This window comes from Salvelinus sp. IW2-2015, linkage group LG20 (assembly GCF_002910315.2).
Source record: "Salvelinus sp. IW2-2015 linkage group LG20, ASM291031v2, whole genome shotgun sequence".
Lineage (NCBI taxonomy): Eukaryota > Metazoa > Chordata > Actinopteri > Salmoniformes > Salmonidae > Salvelinus > Salvelinus sp. IW2-2015.
In genome coordinates, this window is record NC_036860.1 from 14,094,238 (window position 1) to 14,117,869 (window position 23,632).

The window sequence follows — 23,632 nt, forward strand, 5'->3', positions numbered from 1 at the left end:
CCGCTTATCAATGGGGAGGGGGCTCAAAGGGCAACGTTACAGTGTACTGTGTCAGGTTGTTGACTTAAGGGCTGCTGTCTCAAATTACTAGTTATTTTTTTGCCTAGTGTTTTATTTTTTGAGGGTTGTATTTTTCTCGCGTTCAGAAAGGTTGGTTGTAATGTTCATTCTCTATGGCAATTTTTCAACAGGTTCAATTTCAACGTGTCTGATATTAACTGCCTATTATGTCTATTGCATTATAGCCCTAATATATGATACTGAGATATAATCAGTTTATACTTATGACAAGTGTGTATTATCCTTCAGTAAAGTGTTACCCAATTTATCACACATTATTGTACAGTTTATCAGTTTGAGGTTGACCCAACTGCAGAGGTTGTGCAAATTTAGATTGCTTCTGTATTTTCTATCCATGTGCTAAACATAATTTCCAAGATCAGACATGTTTAGGGAGATGTAGGCCTATAGACCTATTTAAGCACTGTAGGCTGGTTTGTTTAACGGACCCCACTGTTTGTGGAACTTTTACAGTCTTATCTGATTGAGCATAGCTACTTTCATAGTCAAGTTAATAATTCAACCCATGGTTTGACAACTTGCAGTTTGATGCCTTATAAAACTAAAGGACTTTTTCCTAGCCAGCTTGATCTGAAAATGACTCAGGCTATTATTAGTCCGTTGCCCTTGAAAAGCAAAATTCTTTATCCAGGGACAGCTGTGGTCTATCACAACACGGCTAGTCCTAGGAGTCATAGCCAATGAGGCGACCTCATCCGCCAATTACACTTGGATATTAGCCTACCATACCCGGGAGCAAGGGGGAGGAGATAGAGGTGGTAGCGAACGGGCTATGTAGCCGGTTTAATGGCAACGCTTTAGCCACAGCGTAACTGTATCATGCATACACTAGGATTTTTTTTCCTAGACTGTTTGCTGAAATTAGTTGTACGACAGGTCCTAAAATAATCTGCAGCGAAGACTTCACAGTGAATGTATCGAATTTTATCCGCCAGGCAATAGGGTCGGTCGATATGGCATAACGGTTCAGATATCAGTAGCCTAGTACTGCGGCCAAAGGCGAGAAGAGCAGTGCCCTCGCAATATAAATCAAAACACTCGAGCGAACCATCGACTTCAAAAGCATTTCGCCTCGGAAATAAAATTGCTGAAGCAGCGATCCGACAGCAGCACGTCGGGCGGGAGTCATATTCTGATTCGGACCAAGACAAGAGACCATACGCCAGAAGCGGGGAGGACACACATCAATTTGTCTTGCTTGACGCACGTTCTGATTTCTTGCAGATATCCAGAACACGGAATAAGGCAACAAAACACAATAATAATGTGGAACAATTCTCGACGTGTAGGCTACAACCAGGACCCAACACACTGATTTCCCCTTGTTCCGACCGACCGGGCCGCAGAACGGGACGCCGCGACAACCAAATGTAAATTTAGCCTATCCATCTCTTCTTGTTTTACTCTCCCTTTTAGTACCCCCAACACCCAACTCTTCTTCATTCTCACCAACCCTGCTCCGAGGTTAAACAAGAAACACCATGTCTGTAATAAATGTGCCTGTGTGTGTCGCAACGGTCACGTTTTAGCCTATACAGGCCTGAATAATCTGTCATCCATCGCATGTTGGTAAGCAAGTAAGCATGCATTGTCTGTAAAAAACTGAACCCAGGCTAGACAATTTATCCCTTGCGTGTGTGTGTGTTGTTAATAGACAACCCGCGTGCCACGCAACCTGTTACAAGCTTCAATCACTCTTGTGCATGAAACGACTGTAGGTAAAAATGCATCGAATTCAAATCTAGCGAGCTCGCAGTCACACTCATAGTTAAATTGATTTGTCCGGTTTGTAGTCTACACTGGCCTACAGTAGCTAGCAAGCAAACATGACAAAGGTTAGCCTATGCAGATTTGGAGCCGTGCCAAGACCGGCACAAGTCTCCCATTTTCAAAACAATATGTTGCTTATTGTTGTTGAGTTTACTCGTATTTAGTGCAAAACAGACTTGTCCCGATATGTTTTAATAGAGGACCGTGTTACTTAGGCTACTTACGCGCATTGCGTATTTTGACAATTAAGTCTGAGACACGTTTTTGCACGGGCCTGCCAGCTAGGTTTTGACGCAAACGAGCCTGTGTTTTCTGCCAAATTAGCGATATAACAACGTCAAGATATGCTTGGGGTTATGGAGGGGGCCAGTGGTTTTATGCCCCCCCTCCATGTAAATTGCTGGTAGTCTACTGTCAGAAGGTGCAGCCTATGCACTGCTGTGCAGAACAAAAGAACACAGCTAGCCAAGATAAATCTGAAAGTATTTATATTATGCCCAGATAGGCCTTTATCAAAACCGCATGCAAGTGCACCCATTTGTGTTGGTTATGGGATGAACCTGTTGTGTTGTGATTGTGCATCACCTTCCCCTATTGTCCAACAGCCTAGGATGGAACAATAGGCCCCGCCCCAACATCCTCTTCCACCCAACCCCTCATATCCCTCATCATATCCCATCTGTACTGTAGGTACTCCCCATTGTCAACTGTCCTTCCATCTCCTCTCTCTCTCTCTCTCTCTCTCTCTAATTCCCTCTCTCCCAGCTGTAATCTGTCTAAATCTCCTGCTTTTCTAATCCCTTTCTAAATCTATTTTGGTTTCAGCCACCTTTTTTCTTCTCCACCTATTCACCCCGTCTCTCTCCAGTCCCTCTGTGACTACATGCATTTATCTAGAGAGCGATGACAGTGGAAAACCTAAATTAATTCATTCCCCCCAATGGAGTCAGCGTATAGCTGGTACAGCCAGCCGACACATGACGCCTACAGCGTAGTCAATGGATTTGTCAGCATTTGTGAGATTAGAGTGTAGTGTAGGGCTGTCTACACACAAGGTAATTAAGTATGATTTTCATAATGTTTTAAAGGCTGCATGATGACGCTGAATAAATGTGACATTCATAGGAACACTACGCTGACAGTTTTTATATGTGCATATGTAACGATGTTAATCGTACTATCCTTGCATCGTGTTTAGTTCATAGAAATCATCCCAGCCAGTGGTCCCAGTTGACCGTTATTTATTATATGTGATTAAACAGGAAACGGCACATTACTTGTGCAGGGCTTAATGATGTTGATGGCTGCCGATGGTCAAATCTGTAGCATGAAAACAACTGTGTTAGCAGTGAACTTATGTGATTTATTACATCGGTGCATGCTGGCTAACGCACTTATATACAGGCAATCATATACCAAAGCACATCCCAAAAAGCCCCTCAATCCCTAACAGGTACCATATACCCACACATGTATAAATCAGGAATGTACACATTGTAAAATAGAATACGGTATTCAGAACGTGACCTACCCCTTGCATCACATTTTCATACTAGGGAGACCTGACATTCACGATCTCCCCCTATCTGCAAGCAGGGCCAATAACAACACGCCTTATTGTCATCGGAATTGAACCAACCAATAAGAGTGCTTGAACATTAAATACACATTTCTTTAGAGGCAAGTGGGAACGACCAACCCTGTTACACATACCTGATTTCTTGTACATTTACTGCACTCTTAATCGAGGTGTGTGAAACGGATTTGATTGATTGTCTCTTTTTTTTTCTCCCTCTGTTCCTCATGCCCCCCATCATCTCTCTGTCTGTTTGTTCTCACTCTCTCTCTCTCTCTCTCTGTGTGGACCCAGAAGCCACCCAGGCCTCTGCTGGTTATGAGCAGGGGGTTGGGAGGGAGGTGTGGGGAGTTAACAAACATACCACCCACGGCTGTATCGTAGCCCTCTCTTTCTTTCCTTATGTATCTGTTTCATTAACATTGACCGTAACCACTAGCAAGTCCATTTCCATTCCCAAAATATCCCCAAAACTAGCCTACTAAAAACAAATGCAGCATTTGACCACATACTGCATTAGCATAACATAGCATAACATTACTACTAGCATAACAGTATTATTAGCATAACATTACTAACATTTGTGTTCTATTGACAATACTTACACGCTGCCACGCATTTTAATGATATACCTTCCACCATCTAGCAGCAAGTGATAGTTGGAAACTCTGCTACAATAGCTTTGAAAGTACCCTGCATAGATCAGTCATTCAACCTTTCCCACTTGTCAAGTGGTTTGAGGGCAGTAGTGAGGCACCTGTTGACACACACACACACACACACACACTCTGGGACCATGCTGAGGATCCTGGCTGCCGGCTCCATCTTCTTCCCGGGCCTGTTCCTGCTGTCTAAGAGATGCCTGAAACAGGCCCCAGGCCTGGGCTTGAGCGAGGGAGACGCCGCCATCGTGTCTGCCAGGTACACACACACACACTTACAAGTCAGATACATGAGTCAATGTGAGGACTATGCCTACCTATCGTACCTTTTATCTTATGCTATTCTGCTTTGCTGGACATTTTAATACTATTCTGAGTTGTGGGTATAAATATGTCAATTGAAACCCCACTCTCTCTGACCTCTCTCCCCACTAGGCTGGTGTCATCCATCCAAGCCATCATGGCTTCCTCAGCTGGCTACATCATCGCATCCTCCTGTGAGGACATCATCGAGGATCAGTAAGTACAAAATAATGATAATGCATTAGTAGTTGCTGTAAAGTTGTGTTCCAGGTGTGTGTGTGAGCACATGCCTCTTTGCCCTTCCAGTCACTTAAGTGCCCTTTGTTTTGGGTATACAGTTTTTGTCATTGTTGTTTTGAACCCACTGCCCGCATGTCATTGTTAAATATATGTAATTTAATTAGCCATTAAGATGTGGCCATCTATTGCCTTTATGTAACTAAACAATCAGTCATAATTGCTCAACGAGTCATTAACCGCAGTTTACGACTGTTTTTTTAGTGTTTATTTTTAGCACTTGCCCCCCCCCCCAAAAAAAGTCTGCACGGCCCTGTGTGTGTCTGTGTATCAGAGGTGTGACGTCTAAAATATTTGGGTCCTTAACTACACAGCAAATTGTCCAGTGTTAAATCAACACTAGCTAGGTTTCCATCCAAATTGGCGATAGATTTTCATGCGAATATTCTAAAATCTGCATAAAGAAAATATGCATATTTTCGCACCAATAGTGTGTTTCCACCAAATGGACTGGTTGCAGATGAAAGTCAATGTGTGATGACGTAGTGCACACACAATGTGATTTTTCACTTAAGTTTTCATGTACCGAATAAGTCTAAAGTGCAATGTTTTTCCCTCGTATTTTAAACTCTATGTATAGTTTTGTCACAAAAAAGACTGGTCTTGGCACGTGCGCTCTAGCCAACAGCTTGCAGATACAGTGGTATGGCTATACAGTGGTAGGCTGGTCTACATGATGAAATGTATTATTTTATTTGTCAGACGGCCTCATGTCACCAGAATAAGACCCTCGATATTTATTGGGACGGAGCATCAAGATAACCATGTACTTTCACCAACCTGTGAAGTTAATTATCATTTATTTAATCTGAAGCTTAAAAACTGCATGGTTTCCCGAGTCATAGTGGGAGGACCACACACCATATCATCGCGTGACTCCCAAGTTTACTTTAATATGATGGTTATTATATAAATATTTGTGCGTAAAGCCGTTTCCACCACCATTTCTCACATAATTATTTTTACCAACACAAAAAGATCACACGATGTCCAACGAACACATTCTGTCTGCATTTATAAAATTCTACCTAAACTACCTATTTCCATCAGCATATTCAATTTTTTTTTATACGGTATGACTTTACTCGCATAAACCTGTGGATGGAAACGTGGTTACTGACAGTGTTAAATTTAACACTGAACTAGTGTCTATACGGGTCTACACTTTTCAGTGTTAAATTAACACACTGCTTAGTGCTGACGCTGTTACACTTTGTCAGTGTTAGGGAATTAACACTTTTAGTGTTATGCAATAACACCCCCTATAGTATTTTTAACCATTACGCAAGAGGTCCGAATCTCTTGACAAGGTCGCTCGTGTTGGATTAAGGACATAACAAGTCTTTTAATGCCACATGCTCTTATGTAAGCATTTACAAAGACTTCAGGACTGGTAGCAGACATGCTCAAACTTTAACATAACCGTAGACCAGTTAAACTGGTACAACACTTCCACTCACGGGTGGCCAAAAGCAACAAATTGAAAGCCGCTCCCCCACTTAGCCACTCCTCCAATATAATTTCCCAGTGTGCCTTGCCTTTTCGAGTGAGTTGTAGAGTTACACCCATGACTGTATTTGTTGGTGACAGAGATGGTGGTTGAATTCGTTAATTTTCAGTCCTGTGGACTTCACCAAATGAGTTCCTACTGTAGACAAATGTTATCATTAAAATTAAGCTCTTTAGGACAATACATTACATATATCATAAGGCCTTAGTTTGATAGCCAAGTTTTACCCTACCACAGTGGCGTTAGAAACCTCCTGGTTTACAGGCCACATCAGGCCTGTAAGTCACATTCTGCTGGCTTGCAAAGTGATATGATTTCTATTGGAATTCAGCCAGTTAGGACATCCAACAGTTGGACATTTTTATTCACCTGCAGCTGCATTCAGAATGACTGTTAGGGTTAGTGACATTGTGAGGAGACTACCTAAATCAGGGGTTCCCAAACCTTTTGGTCCGTGACCCCATTTTGATATTAAAAATGTTTCATAACCCCACCATGTAAAAAAGTGATGTAATCAGCGACCAATGTTAACTTCTTTAATTGGCACTATGACAGTCTGTCAAACATTGTTTTAGACTGAAACATTATTACAAATCAATCTGAAGTAGGGTTTAAAATGCATCCGAAAGGATTTGGGAAGTTCAGGATTTAGTATGATGTGTATGATTTTCTGTGTAGAAAAGAACCATCATTGATCATGTTATTTTTTTCCCCACCAGTCTGATAAAACGGAAACTTACAGCCCCCCCCAGAGTTTCTTTCGCGACCTAACCAGTTTAAACTGGAACAACCATTTTGGTAAATTGTGCAATAAATCTAACTGATTGATCAGTTTAGAAGAATGTATGTTATTTGTCTTTGTGTAGCATAAGATTTAATCAGTCAATGTACATGCAAAAAAAATAAAAAAAATAATAATATCCTAAAAAGGTTTACCTGCAGTAGAGCATGCTGGGAAATCTGATAATGATGGGTGTGGATTGATGGGAATGTTTTACTGTCCTGAGTAAAACTGACACTCTCACACTCAACACTGGTTATAAACCCCCACATTGGAGAGATTTTAAACCACTGAGTGTTAATTTCACTCTTACAGAGTTAATTTAACTCCACAATCAACACTAGAAATGTGACATTGAAAAATCAACATGTTAACTCTGGCCAATTTACTGTGTATGTTTAACTTTCGATCCAAATAAAGTATTCGTGTGTGTGTGTGTGCGCATGTAATAATCTGTCATTCTCTCCCTGCTCACCTTGTCCCTGTTAACCGAATTAGTATTTCAACCCAATTAACCTCTATTTGTCCCAAAGCCAGCAGCACTATTTTAGTATCTGTAATGCAGTCACTCAGAAGCTAGAAACCTAGACTGCAGCATGCTGCTATGGAACTGTAGGAGTAGCTACTCAAACATGTCTCCACTGGTTATACAACTGCAACTTTGTTAACAGTGGACTACAGCAAAACTATATGAAATGCACACTGAAAGTGTCATGTTTTTGGTTAGAGGAGGAAGGTTTGTTTTTGGTTGAAGGAAGAGGAGGATTGGAGGAGAGGAAAAGGAGAGTAAGAAAGGAATATTCTTTAGACTAGTGAGATGCTGTGATTCTCTGTGAGTCAGACACTGTTGTCCTAAGAACTCACAATGTGACACAGCTGCTCTTCTTAACCCCCTCCCTCCCTCCTCTTCCCCCTCATCTCTCCATCAATTAGGAGGAGGAGGAGGAGGGAGATACTGCCAGTCACCGACTCCCTCCCTCCGCACTCATTTGCCAATCAAAGTCGGGAGGTGCGAGTGCCGGCTCATTTGACTACCAAATCACGAACCCATCCAAATCACGCACGTGCCCAGAGCAGTGCATCCTGGCCAGTCACTTAACCCCCTGATGTCTAGGCTGGAGCCTCACTGAAATAGGCAATAGTGTATTTACATGGTAGTCACATAGGCAGCTACAGTGTACACGTAGGTACACATTGTTGCATAGAAAATTAAACTGTTGCACCTTCTCTTTCTTTCGCTCTCTCCTTTCTCACTTTCTCTGTCTCTCTCCCCCCTTGCGCCCCACCTTTCCAGACACTGGCTTACCAGTACCTACATCCTGTTTGCGGTGCCCTACTTTGCGTACGACATCTACGCCATGTTCCTGTGCTACTGGCACAAGATGCAGGTCAAAGGGCACGAGGAGGAGGGCGGCAGGCCTAAGCCAATGGGCTCGGCAGTGGCCAGCTACCTGCGCAGGGAGTTCCTCATGGTGCTGCACCACGTCGTCATGGTGACCATCTGCTTCCCCGTCTCCGTGGTAACTATCGCTGTAACTAGGGTGGCGGACTATTTTTTAGCGGACTATTTTGTTAGTCTACCGTGGCATGGTGTGTCTTGTCTAAAGGGGGGAAAAAATAACTAATGGTAAATTATACATATGTACACACACTAACCCTTTAAGTCTTGATAGAAAGAGATGAACCGTTGGTGATTTGGTTTCTGATCGCTAAAATTGTCCCTAACCGGCAGCCATCTGCAGACTGGACTCTCTCTTGCTCCAATCCCCATCTGCCTCCCGTTGCTACTGGCAGCGGCATGGGCAGCCAATGTTTAACATCCCTTCTATGGACATGTGTTTTTAAGGGGAGATGAGGTGTGCGTGTTTTGAGTTTTCTTTCAATGGTCTGTCTATAAACTTTATCAGCCATATCATGGCCCTCTCTCACTCTTCCCCTCTTTCCCCCCCCACTCCCCTCTTTCTCGCTCTCTTTATGTTAGTTCTGGAGGCAGGGAAAGGGGGATTACTTCCAGGGTGTCATGTTCATGGCTGAACTCAGCACTCCGTCCGTCTGCCTGGGGAAAATCCTCATCCAGGTAATACTCACTCACTCCTCTACCTCTCCCCCTCTCTTTTAACACCTGTTCTTTCGCTCTTTCTCTTTCTCTTTTTCTTGCTCTCTTTCTCTCCTTCCCTTGCTCTTTCTATCTCTTTCTTCCAGCTTTCTCTCTCTGCACCTCTTCTTCCTCGGTCTCTTACTCTCCTTGCAGCAGTCTAAGAACCTTAGAAGTCTCTGATTTTGAAGTGCTCACTTACTAGCTTTCATGTTAACATTCTTGTCTCCTGTGATTTTGGGTTAACATTTACCCAAGCTCTTTCTCTGCCCTTCCCCCTGCTCTTGTTTTCCCCCTCCCTTGTTCCTGCCCTCTCTCTTTCTATCTCTCTTTGTCCCCCTCAGTACAAGAAGCAGCACACTCTTCTTCATAAAGTGAATGGCGCTCTCATGCTGGTCACTTTCTTCATCTGTCGAGTTCTGCTCTTCCCCTACCTCTACTACGCCTACAGCAGGTAACATACTGAACTGTCTGCCTGTCTCTGTCTCAAATCAAACTTTATTCGTTCACATGCGCAGAATACAACATATCTTTGATAAGATGGCGCCGAAAGAGGATGGCTGACGTTTTACATGCTCCTAACCAAACTGCTATTTTGTATGTTTTTCTTTTGCGTTTAACTTATTTTTTACATAATGTTGCTGCTACCGTCTCTTATGACTGAAAATAACTTCTGGATATCAGAACGGCGATTACTCACCTCGAACTGGAAGAAACGTTTTCCTTTAACTAGTCCGACGAGAAGGATATGCTGCTTTTTCAGAAACAGGCCCAAATCCCTGTCATTTGCGTGAAGACGGAGTAAAAGGGGGCGCAGGTCGGGCTGCCTTCTGAGAATTCGTAGGTCGAGCGAGTCAACTCCCACTGCCATCCGTTCTATTGGCTAACGTGCAATAAAATTGATGACCTACGATTTAAGATTATCCTTCCAATGGGACATTAACTTTTACTGCCTCAGAAACCCGGATCCGGGAGCACCCCCCACCCCCCACACACTGATTAGCATAGCTAGCATAGCTTCAAAAGTAGATAGTAGCATCTAAATATCATTAAATCACAAGTCCAAGCCACCTAATGAAAGATACAAATCTTGTGAATAAAGCCACCATTTCAGATTTTTAAAATGTTTTACAGGGAAGACACAATATGTAAATCTATTAGCTAACCACGTTTAGCAAAATACACCACTATTCTAACTCCATCAGTTTCTTACTCCTTCAGGTGCTATCACACAATTCGGCTCAACTAAGATATTGATAGCCAATAACCTATAAAAAAACCATCAGATGACAGTCTGATAACATATTCATGATATAGGATAGTTTTTGTTAGAAAAAAAGTGCATATTTCAGGTAGAAATCACCAGTTACAATTGCACCGACCATCACAAATTGACTAGAATTACTAGATAGAGCAAGTAGTATGACCAATTTACTCATCATAAAACATTTCATAAGAATATAGACAAAGCATAGCAATGGAGACCCAGTTCTTGTGATTCAGACGCATATTTCAGATTTTCTAAAGCGTTTTACAGCGAAAACAATAACATCGATAAGTTAGCATACCACATGTGAAAAACGTTACGAGCATCGATTCCAGCCAAACGAGCGCTTATAACGTTAATCACCGCCAAAATATATTAATTTTTTCACTAACCTTCTCAGAATTCTTCCGATGACTACTCCTGTAACATCATTTTACAAATATAACATAGTACAGTTGTTCGAAAAGGTGCATATTTAGCCATACCAAAACCGTGGTTACACAATAAAAATACTAGGAAACAAGCCTCAATATGTTCTGACGTCATCTATCAGAGTGATCTAGTTTAATTGAAAAGCTATCATATACTTGACTAAAAAATACAGGGGTTACAGGAATCGAAAGACAAATTAGTTCTTAATGCAACCGCTGATTTACATTTTTAAATTATCCTTACTTTTCAATACAGGGTTGGCCAAGTGAAGCCTATACCAAACAAAATGGCGAATTATGCGTTAAAATATTTCGACAGAAACACGGTTATCATATTAATATTGCTTACTTTGAGCTGTTTTCCATCATATTCTTGGGCAATGTATTCCTTTCTATGTTATAAACGTCTTTTGGTCGATAGATGTCCTCTGTCCTTCGAAATGTACACACCAACGACCGACTCCCTAAAACGTGTCCAAACTTTCAGAAACGCACAACAAAGAAATTCCTCAAAATCGCACTAACGGATATAAATTGATATAAAACGGCTCAAATTAACTACATTATGATGTTTAACAACTATAACGACTGAAAACATGACCGGGAAATATTGCTGGTTAGAAAACGACTTGGAACGAGACAGGTCGATGGCCTTCACGCTTGAGGCGCACGTTGAGAAAGGGCGGTCTCTGTACATTTTGGTCATTTAAATGGCTGTGAACGTCCCATCGATTTCATTGAAAACGTGATGAGTACAGACACCCAGAGGAAGACGTAGCAGTGTCGGTTTCTTCAAGCATTCACTGTCGCCTTAAAAACAGACCCCAGATCAGAGGTAAAAATTTCTGAAATCTGAACCCTGTCATGAAAAGTGCTGTAGATATTATGTCTGTACCACTCAGAAGCAAAATTTCCAACTTCTATAGAAATAGAAGGTCAGGTGTTCCTATCTAAATAACTAACAGAATAATATGCATATTGTACGATCAAGAATTTAGCACGAGGCAGTTTAATTTGGAGACACAAATATGCTAATGCGGAACAGCACCCCCTATAGTTGCAAGAGGTTTAAACTGTAATATCTTATGTTTCACCGAGTCGTGGCTGAACGACGACGCGGATAATATAGAACAGGTGGGATTTACCATGCACCGGCAGAACAGAGAAGCTACATCTGGTAAGACGAGGGCTGGGGTGTGTGTCTATTTGTCAATAACAGCTGTTGCGCAATGTCTAATATTAAAGAGTACTTTATGATTTAAGCTGTAGACCACACTATCTACCAAGAGAGTTCTCATCTATATTATTCGTAGCTGTCTATTTACCACCACAGACCGATGCTGGCACTAAGACCGCACTCAACCAACTCTATAAGGCCATAAGCAAACAAGAAAATGCTCATCCAGAAGCGGCGCTCCTAGTGGCCGGGGACTTTAATGCAGGCAAACTTTTTATCCGTTTTACCAAATTTTTACTAGCATGTCACATGTGCAACCAGAGGGGGAAAAAACTCTAGACCAACTTTACTCCACACACAGAGATGCATACAAAGTTCTCCCCCGCTCTCCATTTGGCAAATCTGACCATAATTCTATCCTCCTGCTTACAAGCAAAAACTAAAGCCGGAAGTACCAGTGACTCGCTCAATATGGAAGTGGTCAGATGACGCAGACGCTACGCTACAGGACTGTTTTGCTAGCACATATTGGAATATGTTCCCGGGATTCATCCAATGGCATTGAGGAGTATACCACCTCAGTCATCGGCTTCATCAATAAGTCCATCGACGACGTCGCCCCAACAGTGACCGTACATGCATATCCCAACCAGAAGCCATGGATTACAGGCAACATCCACATCGAGCTAAAGGCTAGAGCTGCCGCTTTCAAGGAGTGGGACACTAATCGAGACACTTATAAGAAATCCCTCTATGCCCTCAGACGAACCATCAAACAAGCAAAGCGTCAATACAGGATTAAGATTGAATCCTACTACACCGGCTCTGATGCTCGTCGGATGTGGCAGGGCTTGCAAACTATTACGGACTACAAAGGGAAACCCAGAGGTGAGCTGCCCAGTGAACGAGCCTACCAGACGAGCTAAATGCCTTTTATGCTCGCCTCGAGGCAAGCAACACTGAAGCATGCACGAGAGCACCAGCTGTTCTGGATAACCGTGTCATCACGCTCTCGGTAGCCATTGTGAGGAAAAACATTTTAAATGGGTCAACATTCACAAAGTTGCGGGGCCAGACGGATTACCAGGACGTTTACTCAAAGCATGCGTGGACCAACTGGCAAATGTCTTCTGACAACCTCTCCCTGACCGAGTCTGTAATACCTACATGTTTCAAGCACACCACCATAGTCCCTGTGCTCAAGGAAGCAAAGGTAACCTGCGTAAATGATTACAGCCCCGTAGCACTCACGTCGGTAGCCATGAAGTGCTTTGAAAGGCTGGTCATGGCTCACGTCAACAGCATCCTCCCAGATACCCTAGACCAGGGGTGGGCAACTCCAGGCCTCGGGGGCCTGATTGGTGTCACACTTTTTCTCCATCCCTAGCAAACACAGCTGATTAATCAAATTGCATTCTAAACTGAAGATCGTGATTAGAGTCAGGTGTGCTAGCTGGAGCTGGGGCAAAACTGTGACACCAATCAGGCCCTCGAGGACTGGAATTGCCCACCCCTGCCCTAGACCCACTCCAATTCGCATACCGCCCCAACAGATCCACAGATGACGCAATCTCAATCGCACTCCACACTGCCCTTTCCCACCTGGAGAAAAGGAACACCTGTGAGAATGCTGTTCATTGACTACAGCTCAGCGTTCAAAACCATAGTGCACACGAAGCTCATCACTAAGCCTGGGACTAAGGACCCTGGGACTAAACACCTCCCTCTGCATCTGGATCCTGGACTTCCTGACGGGCCGCCCCAGGTGGTAAGGGTAGGCAACAACACGTCTGCCACGCTGATTCTCAACACTGGGGCCCGTCAGGGTTGTGTACTTAGTCCCCTCCTGTACTCCCTGTTCACGCACGACTGCGTGGCCAACCACGACTCCAACACCATTTAAGTTTGCTTAACAATGCTGACGACACAACGTGGCCTGATTTGACGACAACGATGAGACAGCCTATAGGGAGGAGGTCAGAGAACTGGCAGTGTGGTGCCATGGCAACAACCTCTCCCTCAATGTGAGCAAGACAAAGGAGCTGATTGTGGACTACAGGAAAAGGCGGGCCGAACAGGCCCCCATTTAAAACGACGAGACTGTAGTGGAGCAGGTTGAGAGCTTCAAGTTCCTTGGTGACCACATCACCAACAAACTATCATGGTCCAAACACACCAAGACAGTTGTGAAGAGGGCATGACAAAACCTTTTCCCCCTCAGGAGACTGAAGAGATTTGGCATGGGTCCCCAGATCCTCAAAGTTCTACAGCTGTACCATCCTGACCGGTTACATCACCGTCTGGTACGGCAACTGCTCAACATCTGACCGTAAGGCGCTACAGAGGATAGTGCGTATGGCCCAGTACATCACTGGGGCCAAGCTTCCTGCCATCCAGGACCTATATACCAGGGGGAGTCAGAGGAAAGCCCATAAAATTGTCAGACTCCAGTCACCCAGAGACTGTTTTCTCTGCTACCGCACGGCAAGCGGTACCGGAGCGCCAAGTCTAGGACCAAAAGGCTCCTTAACAGCTTTTACCCCCAAGCCATAAGGTTGCTGAATAATTAATCAAATGCCCACAGGACTATTTACATTGACACCCCCTCCATTAGCTTTGTATACTGCTGCTACTCGCTGTTTATCATCTATGCATAGTCACTTCACCCCTACCTACATCTACAAATTATCTCAACTAACCTGTACCCCCGCACATTGACTCGGTACCGGTACCCCCTGTAATAGCCTCGTTATTGTTTTATTTTATACTTTAGTTTATTTGGTAAATATCTTCTTAACACTTCTTGAACTGTACTATTGGTTAAGGGCTTGTAAGTAAGCATTTCACAGTAAGGTCTACACTTGTTGTATTTGGCGCATGTGACAAAGTTTGATTTGGTTTTAGCTGTCTTTTTCTGTCTGAGTGCTTGTCTGTTCCCAACTGTAAAAACATGTGTTTTTGGAACATGAGTCGTTATGTTTCACAGTGCTTTTAACATAGTGTTTTCAACTTACATATTTGACACACTTTGACATACAAAACATTAGGAACACCTTCCTAATATCAAGTTGCTCCCCCCTGTTCTGAGGACAAAGGTTTTTCTGGTCCTTGTTGACTCCATTGCTTCCCACAGTTGTCAAGTGGGCTGGATGTTTTTTTGGTGGTGGACCATTCTTGATACACACGAACTGTTGTATGAAAAACCCAGCAGCATTGCAGTTCTTGACACACTCAAACCGGTGCACCTAATACGATACCCCGTTCAAAGGCAATAAAAAAAATAATCTTGCCCATTAACCCTCTGAATAGCACACATACACGATCCATGTCTCAATTGTCTGAAGGTTTAAAAATCCTTCTTTAACCTGTCTCCTCCCCTTCATCTACAGTAAGTGAAGTAGATTTAACAAGTGACATCAATAAGAGATCACAGCTTTCCCCTGGTCAGTCTGTCATGGAGGTGTTCCTAATATTTTGTACACTCAGTGTACAGGACTACATTGTGTATGTTTATTGATGTGTCCTAACCTGGGATTTGCACTAACAACCTCTTGGTTCACGGCATCCCGATCTTTGTGCTACGTCATTACGTCGGTGTCAACTGATTTCACCTGTATTTCTACACTTTGGACATCAAAGTGAATCTCAGCTTTGTTTAAAATACACTCAAGAAAACTAATATTTATCCTAGTTATTCAGGAGTAACATTTAAACAGAATATTATGCCACACCAACATTAGACAACTACACAAAAAAAAACTCAAATTACTGAAATAAGTCAATGCAATCAATGATGAGAGAATAGTCAGATTAAATGATAACTAAAATAGCAGTGCAGATGGCACTCTTAAGTGCAGAGATGTACTTTATTATAGGTTATTAATGTGTAGGGAAGTGCTACAGACTGTGGTGCAGCAGATAAGTCAGTGTACCTCAAATCCAGAGGTTGAGTTCAAATCCTAGGTGGGGTCATATTTTAGCTTAACAGCGTACTACCCCTTAATTTAAAACCACTAGAGCTGTCCCCAACTAAAGAAAATCTTAGTCGACCAAGAGTTGTCTGTTCTTTCAACCAATCCTTTGGTGTAAATTTTAAAACGTGTGTTCTTCCAAATGTAGACGCATTCTATGTGTTTTAATCAAATCAACTATATTCACTGAGCTTGTCTGATGCTTTAAGCACACTGTTTGATTAAATAATTATTAAATGACTACAGGGAGTCCGACCAGCAATTGAATTGATTTGTGCCAAGCTCAGACTTGCTGCACTGTGTTAAAAAAAGACAGTGACTGTGTGACTAGCAACCGTTGTCTCTCTCTCCTCCCCTGCTGCAGTGACCACCACAGTGTTTGTTTATCGCGCTGTCCGTGTTGCTGAAGCTGCAACACAGTTACAGCCATTTCTGACTGAAAAGTTCTGTTACAGAAATCCCTCATCCGTTTAGGAGAAACATTCCCTATTACCTCAACCTTGGTCTTGTTACGTGACCAATAGTGCCTGACCTATAGCATACCATAATCACATCAATAAATTGGTTATAACAAACTCTGAACAAGTAATAGCAAAATAGATGCAGAGGATGTGACAAACTCGAAAGGGGGATATGTTTAGGCTACTGGTTGCTCAGGCGGTAAAGGGGAAGTCAGATGTGTGGAATAAATGTGACTTGTTGTGGAAAATACTGGAGATTAAGAAAAATAAGGTAAGGAGCCAGCGCTGCATAAATATTATGTTTGCTAAACAGGTGTTATATTGTAATCTTTCTGACTGTCTGGAGCAATGTAAAGAACACTAAATAAATTATAAGCGTACCAGAGTCTACATTTTTTTTTTTGTTACAGCGAAGACTAAAAACAGTCGCGTTCATTTGTAAATGGAATGGTTTATTGTTTAACTAATTATTCAAGGCTTGCTTTATTTTATTTGAAAACTAAAATGCTGGGTTGCATTTCACATCATGAGTGTCTCATATGCTGTTTGACATAAACAAATAAATTATTGATTGATACAGTAGGCTACATAAGTATTGAGGCCTAAGTTAGGCCTAAGTAAGTTCCGGTGTTAAGACTAAACAGGATGCGCTCTTAGGCCTACAGCTCAATGGTGGTTATACAAGGCTGCTATACTAAGCATACTAATAATCATGACAAAGCAAAGATTAAAAGGAGCTGAATTTGTGAAATTATTGTGAGGCTTGGTGCTCACGGAATCAGTAGGCTATTAAACAAACAGGCAACAGAAGTAGGATCTGTCTTATTTCTGTATATATATATATATATATATATTGTGGATTTATAAGGCACATTTAACAGTTAGGCTATTGATTATAGACTTAAGTTGGTTTCCTCTCCTCACTTTTCTTAGACAATTAAGCCAAGGTCTGTTTTCTCGTCTTCTAACTCTGCTACTGCTTCCACCGCATTGTTCTCAACACCAATATGTTGGTTAACTTAGCTATTATGCACATAGCAACATGGTCTAGGAAAAGGCACCAATTCAACAGCGCACTGTGTTTTAGAACCGCGGACAGCGACCACTATCCAACGCGGGAGAAAGTGCAATAATTTTTATTAGTGTTGCACCATTGTTCTTATGTAATATAACCACATACAATTTCAGTTGTACATGTCAGAGTGATGGACTCGAAGGCCTCCACAATGGATTAGTCCACTCAGACAGGCGCGTGTCAGACGGGTGTCTTGTACACCATGAGAGATACAGTTGAAGTCAGAGCAACAGTCCTGAATCTTCTCCATTTGTAGACAATTTGTCTTACCGTGGATTGATGAACGCCAAGGTATTTAGCAATGCTTTTGTAACCTTTTCCAGCTTTGTGCATCTCTATAATGCGTCTTCTAAGGTCCTGTGAAAGTTGCTGGGATCGTGGCATGGTTCACACTAACCAATCTTTCTGGGGAAGAACAGATTTGTCAGTAACCCGGCTTTGTGTGCCTTCATTTAAAGGGCAGGGCGCCTGTGCAACCCACAACTCCAAACTCATCTCCTTAATTGAAACACCTGACTCCAAATATCTTTTGGAGAAGTCGTTAAGAGGTTCACTTACTTTTTCCAGCCTGCACTGTGAATGATTACTCAATGTCTTCAATAAAAATGTGAAAAGTACAACTGTTTGTGTTATTAGTTTAGTCAGATTGTGTTTGTATATTATTGTGACTTAGATGAAGATCAGACCGCATTTTATGAGCAATCAATGCAGGAATCCAGGTAATTCCAAAGGGTTCACAAACTTTTTCTTACAACTGTATGTATATTTTTTGCTACTAAGGAGGCTGTTGGTCTACCGAGATCTATCAACCAAACAATAGACCAGTCGACTAAATGGGGTCAGCCCTAAAAAAAACACCATACCATTTCATTACTTCACTTATAATGGTTGGTGATGGTTTGTGACAATCTGGGACCATCACGCGATGTCCTGACGACTGTTAAAAACAACAAATGCCTTGCAAGCGTCTTAGCATGGTCCCAAAACGACTTGAATTTCACGATCTTATGTGAAGTTAATGTGACAACCTGTAAAGCAACGTGATAACATGAATCTACACGTTACAACGTGAGTACATGTGAAAACATGATCTCGTGGGAAAAATGTGACCCATGGGGATGCAAATATGAAACCACACATGACATGTCAGCACGTGTGACATCATGATCTCGTGAAGTGTTCCAAGAACATGATTTCACATGTGAAATTTACATGTGAATTGTTCTAAAAACATGTTTTCCCATGTGAAATGTTGTCATGTGTAGTTTGATGTTATCACGTGTTGCTTCACATGTTATCACATTAACTTGTGTTTCACAATGTGAAATGCATGTATTTTTTCCGTAAGGGAAACATTCTTCCTTGATTATTTGTATCAAATCAGATTGTTCAGTTTAAAGTCATTAGCCATAAACCAACATCCTTAAAGATAGGGGTGGCAGGTAGCCTAGTGGTTAGAGCGTTGGACTAGTAACCGAAAGCTTGCAAGATCAAATCCCCGAGCTGACATGGTAAAAATCTGTCGTTCTGCACCTTAACAAGGCAGTTAACCCTAGGCCGTCATTGAACTGACTTGCCTAGTTAAATAAAGGTTAAAAAAAAAAAATTGCTAGCTTGAAACAAGGTGTCTTGTTTTAGAACTTGTTCAAATGAACAAGTTTGCAATAATTACATTTAAAAATCTGGGTAAGCTTGTTAGCTTGAAACATTTTAAGTGAACATTAACCCTCATTCCTCCCCTCCTTCTGTTGCAGGTATGCCTCCATCCCCCTCTACACAGTGCCCTTTGGGGCTCCCTGGCAGTACAACGTGGGGGCCTTCTGTCTCATGGCTCCACAGATCTACTGGTTCACCCTCATCTGCAGGGGCGCCTTCCGCCTCTTCACCGGGGCCTCGCGCTCCCGGCCCCCGGCTGCACTCAACAAGCCAGATGGGGGCTGCTGCCCCAGCCAGGGAGCCCCTTTACCTTCCCCAGCCAACGGCTACAGTCCCGTCCCCCATCAGGCAGACAGAGAGACCGACACGCACTGAGAAAGAGGGAGGCAGAGATGGAGAGGAAGAGAGATCACTGTGGGGACGGGGTCAGCCAGACCAGGCCGGGGGAGAGAAGACCGAGGTCTATCAAGGGAATCTATTGTACTGTATTGCAATGACACTGTAACCTAGGAGAGAGGGAGAGAGAGAGATTGTTTCTCATCCTCTACCACTCTCTCCCTCCCTCCATTGTCCCTTTTAGAGTTACACGGACCTCTGGAGGAAGAGAGCAACAGATTGAAAGAGAGGGTACAGAAAGAAATGAATAAGGGAGCGAGATGGAAGCATAGACAGGAGAAAGACTTGTGAAAGGGCAAGTATTTAAATATTACGTGTCTGTACACACTGATTTCAAACAATGGGGGGGAAATGAATGGATTGAAAAGCAAAAGGATGAGAGAACACATTGAAGAGCTAGAGTGATGCAGAGAAGAATACAGGCGGTTTAAGCAAGAGTGATAATCTTATTTGACTGAGTTAGAGGAATAGATCAAAAGTATTCTTCTCTTGAAAGAGATTCAACTGCTGTTCTAGATTAGGGAAGGATGCAAAATGAATATCAATGTATAGAAATATGTAGTAAATTATTATTTGGTGACCAGTTGATTTTGGTGACTGCAAAAAGGGGGACAAAGACAATACCAGAATTTCAACTTGTGATCCTGGTACTGTATTATTTGTCCACCAAGATGATCCACTCTGGATCGATTTGAGTGGGTCTTTGAAAATGACAGATGGACACGCAACAGCGCCTCTGGTATCGCTTCGTTCAGCCTTCTCTCCCCTCTGAAGTTGTCTTTCTCCTGTTCTCCTCCTCCCCTTTCTCCTGTTAGAAAACTAATGAGGGTGAAGGGGGTTTATAATAGTAGATGAGTAAATGTCATTTTAGGTTTTTATATTGCTCTCATTCAAAGCATTTATTTATTCATGTTGATAGTTTTTTTTATGTATTGTGATTTCATCTTGTACTCACTCCCCACTTCAATCAAAAGAGGAGAGGAAGAGAGAGAGAGAGATTGAATGTTGGAGAGATTCATAGAGGGGGAGAGAAGGGGGGAGTAGTAGACTCAAATGGGACAATGATGCAGCTACGCTGTCCCAGTCTGCCTTCCAGCGTTACTCTACTTGGGTGGCTGTCTTCAATACACGACTGGGTGGGTCTGTGCAGCTTACCAGATCTTTGCAATGCCTGGAGAGGTGTTTAATGTCTCAGAATGCCCCCCCCACCCCCATCAACATGATATAATGATCAGAAACACTGCTATCATCACCATGGTTCTGTGATGTTAGGGAAGGCTGTTGTGGAATAAGGTCTCCTGCCGGCTAAACAAGGTAACCACATTTTAGAATCTAGATGTGTTCTCCAGGCGTTCTACAGTCTGCTGATGTAAGGGATTCCTAGATGATCTGAAGCAGTATTATGAAGGATTTAGAGAAAGTAAGTTGTTGTGTGTTCAACGGTATGGGTGGAATTCGAAGTAGATTGCACTGGCAACTGTGGTACTCTCTTTTATGCATTGAGGGGTTTGGTGCGATAGGACCGAAGAAGAAACACATTGACGATGCACTGAGAGAAGGGACTGAAGGTTGGATGGGGGGGTGTGTGTGCAAATACAGGTTCCAAGTTCTCATTTTTCACCACTATTTTGTTTTACTTGGGATTTTGATTCTGTTTTGGTGCCGTTTACTCATGTTGACACAGTGTGCAATGGCACCAATGTAGCTATCTACTGTATCTAAGGTTGTTTGATAAATGCCATTTGGGACGAAGCCTAAGTCAAGAGGGTTGAAATGTGGTCCTTGAAGCTCAAATCCCAAGGTGAACGGACCTTGAACACTTGACCACTGCCTTGGGTTGTGACTTGGGAGTTGGTTGACATTGGGACTCTACTAGCCTGGTCCCAGATCTCTCTACCTGTACATGGAAGAAAAGTGAACAGATAGAGGGACTACTGTATAATACGCTGGACTATACTTATCGCATCAGGCTGTTTTCTGCTGTGTAGCTGCATGATAGGAATGAGAGAATGGCTTTTTGACCATTGGCCGATATTAACCTGGGAACACTGTAACACTTAACTTAGTTACTATTTACAATGGTCAGTTATGGTACTGTTTATAATGGCTTATTGAGGACTTATTCATCTCCGCACCCAGAACCAAATCAGTTACTCGATTTTTAACATTTTGAAATGTTTTATGATGGATATTTTTTAAAATTTTCATTCATGCTTTATAACTGATTTAAAGGCACTGATTTTAAAGGTACATTGGCAAATTGTATGATCAACATTATTTTCCATGCCAAAAAGTAGACCTAAGCGTCCGGCAAGGGGTATAAAACTGTGGAGTTGATCATACAAAGCAAATGTCATTCCTCAAATGAATTATGTTCACAAATGTCAGTTGTAACAAAGATTAGGGTCAAAGTTCAGCCTTACAGCGTGATTGAGATGTAAAGGCAGTGTTCCTCATCTGACTGAAAGATGTCGCTGAAACTGCCACTGAGTATCATTTGCACTCGATTGCAAAGTTTAGTTCCAGAAGATACGCTTTGAGTGAGTGAGATAGGTGTTGGAGTTAAAAGACAAGATGGTGATGATTTAAACCAAAACCTGTATCTTCTTCTAGTGTCTACTGTTGCAACTAACCCCCTCTAGTCTATTATAAATGATGCCTTCATGTTAAACCCTATGAGCAAAAAAACGTATTTTCACCAATATTGCTCACTGGGAAGTGTTAACTCCCAAAAGAAAACAACATCATTCATTTTACCAGTGTACATGTCCTCTGTCATGGAAAGTATTACAAAAACAAATCTTCCATAGTTTATTTTATTAATTTATTTTAATGTGTCTCTGTTATTTATTGAATGGGTTTGAATGTACATACGAATACATGTATAAATGATATATATCCTGTACGTATGGGTTTGTTGACTGCTGCCTGACTAACTGTGGGCTCTACTGTGTAAACTCCTGTCTATCTGAAATGGCAACCTGTTCCCTACATAGTGCACTACTTTTGACCAGAGCCTTGTTAAAGTAGTACACTACGGTATGTAGGGAACACTGGGGTGCCGTTTTGGACACACAACTGTTCTGTTGGCTGACATATATACTCTGCTCTCCTCTTCTGCTCTGACTACCAACATGACATCCGGATTCTACCATTCTAGCACCACTGCACTGCTTTTGAAAATAAGCACCAGTCTCATCGTGGTGAAGAACTTTGAGTGAAGTTTTGCTTTACATGCAACAGATTGACCAATAAAATCCTCCCCATTGTTTGTGCATAAAGGAGATTCCTGGAGTCCATTTATTTCATTCAAGAATCACTATACTTTGAACAATGATATCAATTTAAATGGTATTCATTGATCAATTCTCTCAAGACTGCGGTTGGGTGTACTTCCTACTGTCCACGGCCCACATTCATAGAGAAGTGCTGATCTAGGATCAGGTTCCCCCCTGTCCATGGAATTGTATTCATTATGATCTCAAAAGCTAAACTGATCAGAGATCAGCACTTTCTCTGGGACACTATGAATAAGTACCCAGGGCTCTGCAATTCTGTTTCTCAAGGGTCAAAGTAGGACTACTGCTGGTTGTTAAATACTGCCAATACTGTCTGAAATGCATGTCATGTCTGTACCTATATTTAGAAAAGAATGATTTCATTTGTATTATAGCTCAATTTGAGGGTAGGCTAGTCTGAAACTTGAGTGGGATTCTATAAATGGAAAATATTCTAGGCTACTGTATTATTTTTTTCATATATTGTATTTTAGTTGAACATAGACTAATTCCTGTTAGCAGATACTAATATGTTATATTTCTATGTGGAGAATTGTGTACAGTGCCAATAGAAAGTCTATACCCCCTTGAACTTCTTTCTCATTTTGCTGTCTTAAAATCCAATCTAAAAAGCGATTCAATTAGATTTTGTTCTACAATTCTACACAATCTACTCCAGATATTCAAAGTGAAAGAAAGTTTTCGAACATTTTCCAAATTCAGAAAAAATAACTCTCCATCCCCCTGAGTTAATACTTGGTGTAAGCACCTTTGGCAGCCATTACAGCTGTGAATCATTTTCATTAAGATTTTACCAACTTTGCACCAATCTTAGGGCATTATAT

At 42.1% G+C, this 23,632-nt stretch overlaps 1 protein-coding gene across 2 annotated transcripts; it reads left to right on the forward strand.

Moving 5' to 3' along the window:
- The first annotated feature begins 75 nt into the window (after positions 1-75).
- LOC111980884 (ceramide synthase) lies at positions 76-22,790 on the forward strand. 2 transcript variants are annotated; one of them, XM_070449806.1, is made up of 6 exons: positions 76-4,348; positions 4,525-4,608; positions 8,275-8,500; positions 8,962-9,057; positions 9,420-9,529; positions 19,212-19,578. In XM_070449806.1, the coding sequence occupies exons 1-6, from the start codon at positions 4,224-4,226 to the stop codon at positions 19,486-19,488; spliced, it is 918 nt and encodes a 305-aa protein (XP_070305907.1). In that variant the 5' UTR covers positions 76-4,223; the 3' UTR covers positions 19,489-19,578. The 2 variants fall into 2 exon arrangements, with proteins under 2 accessions (XP_070305907.1, XP_070305906.1); XM_070449805.1 differs by lacking the exon at positions 9,420-9,529 and having other exon boundaries at positions 19,212-22,790.
- Positions 22,791-23,632: the final 842 nt, after the last annotated feature.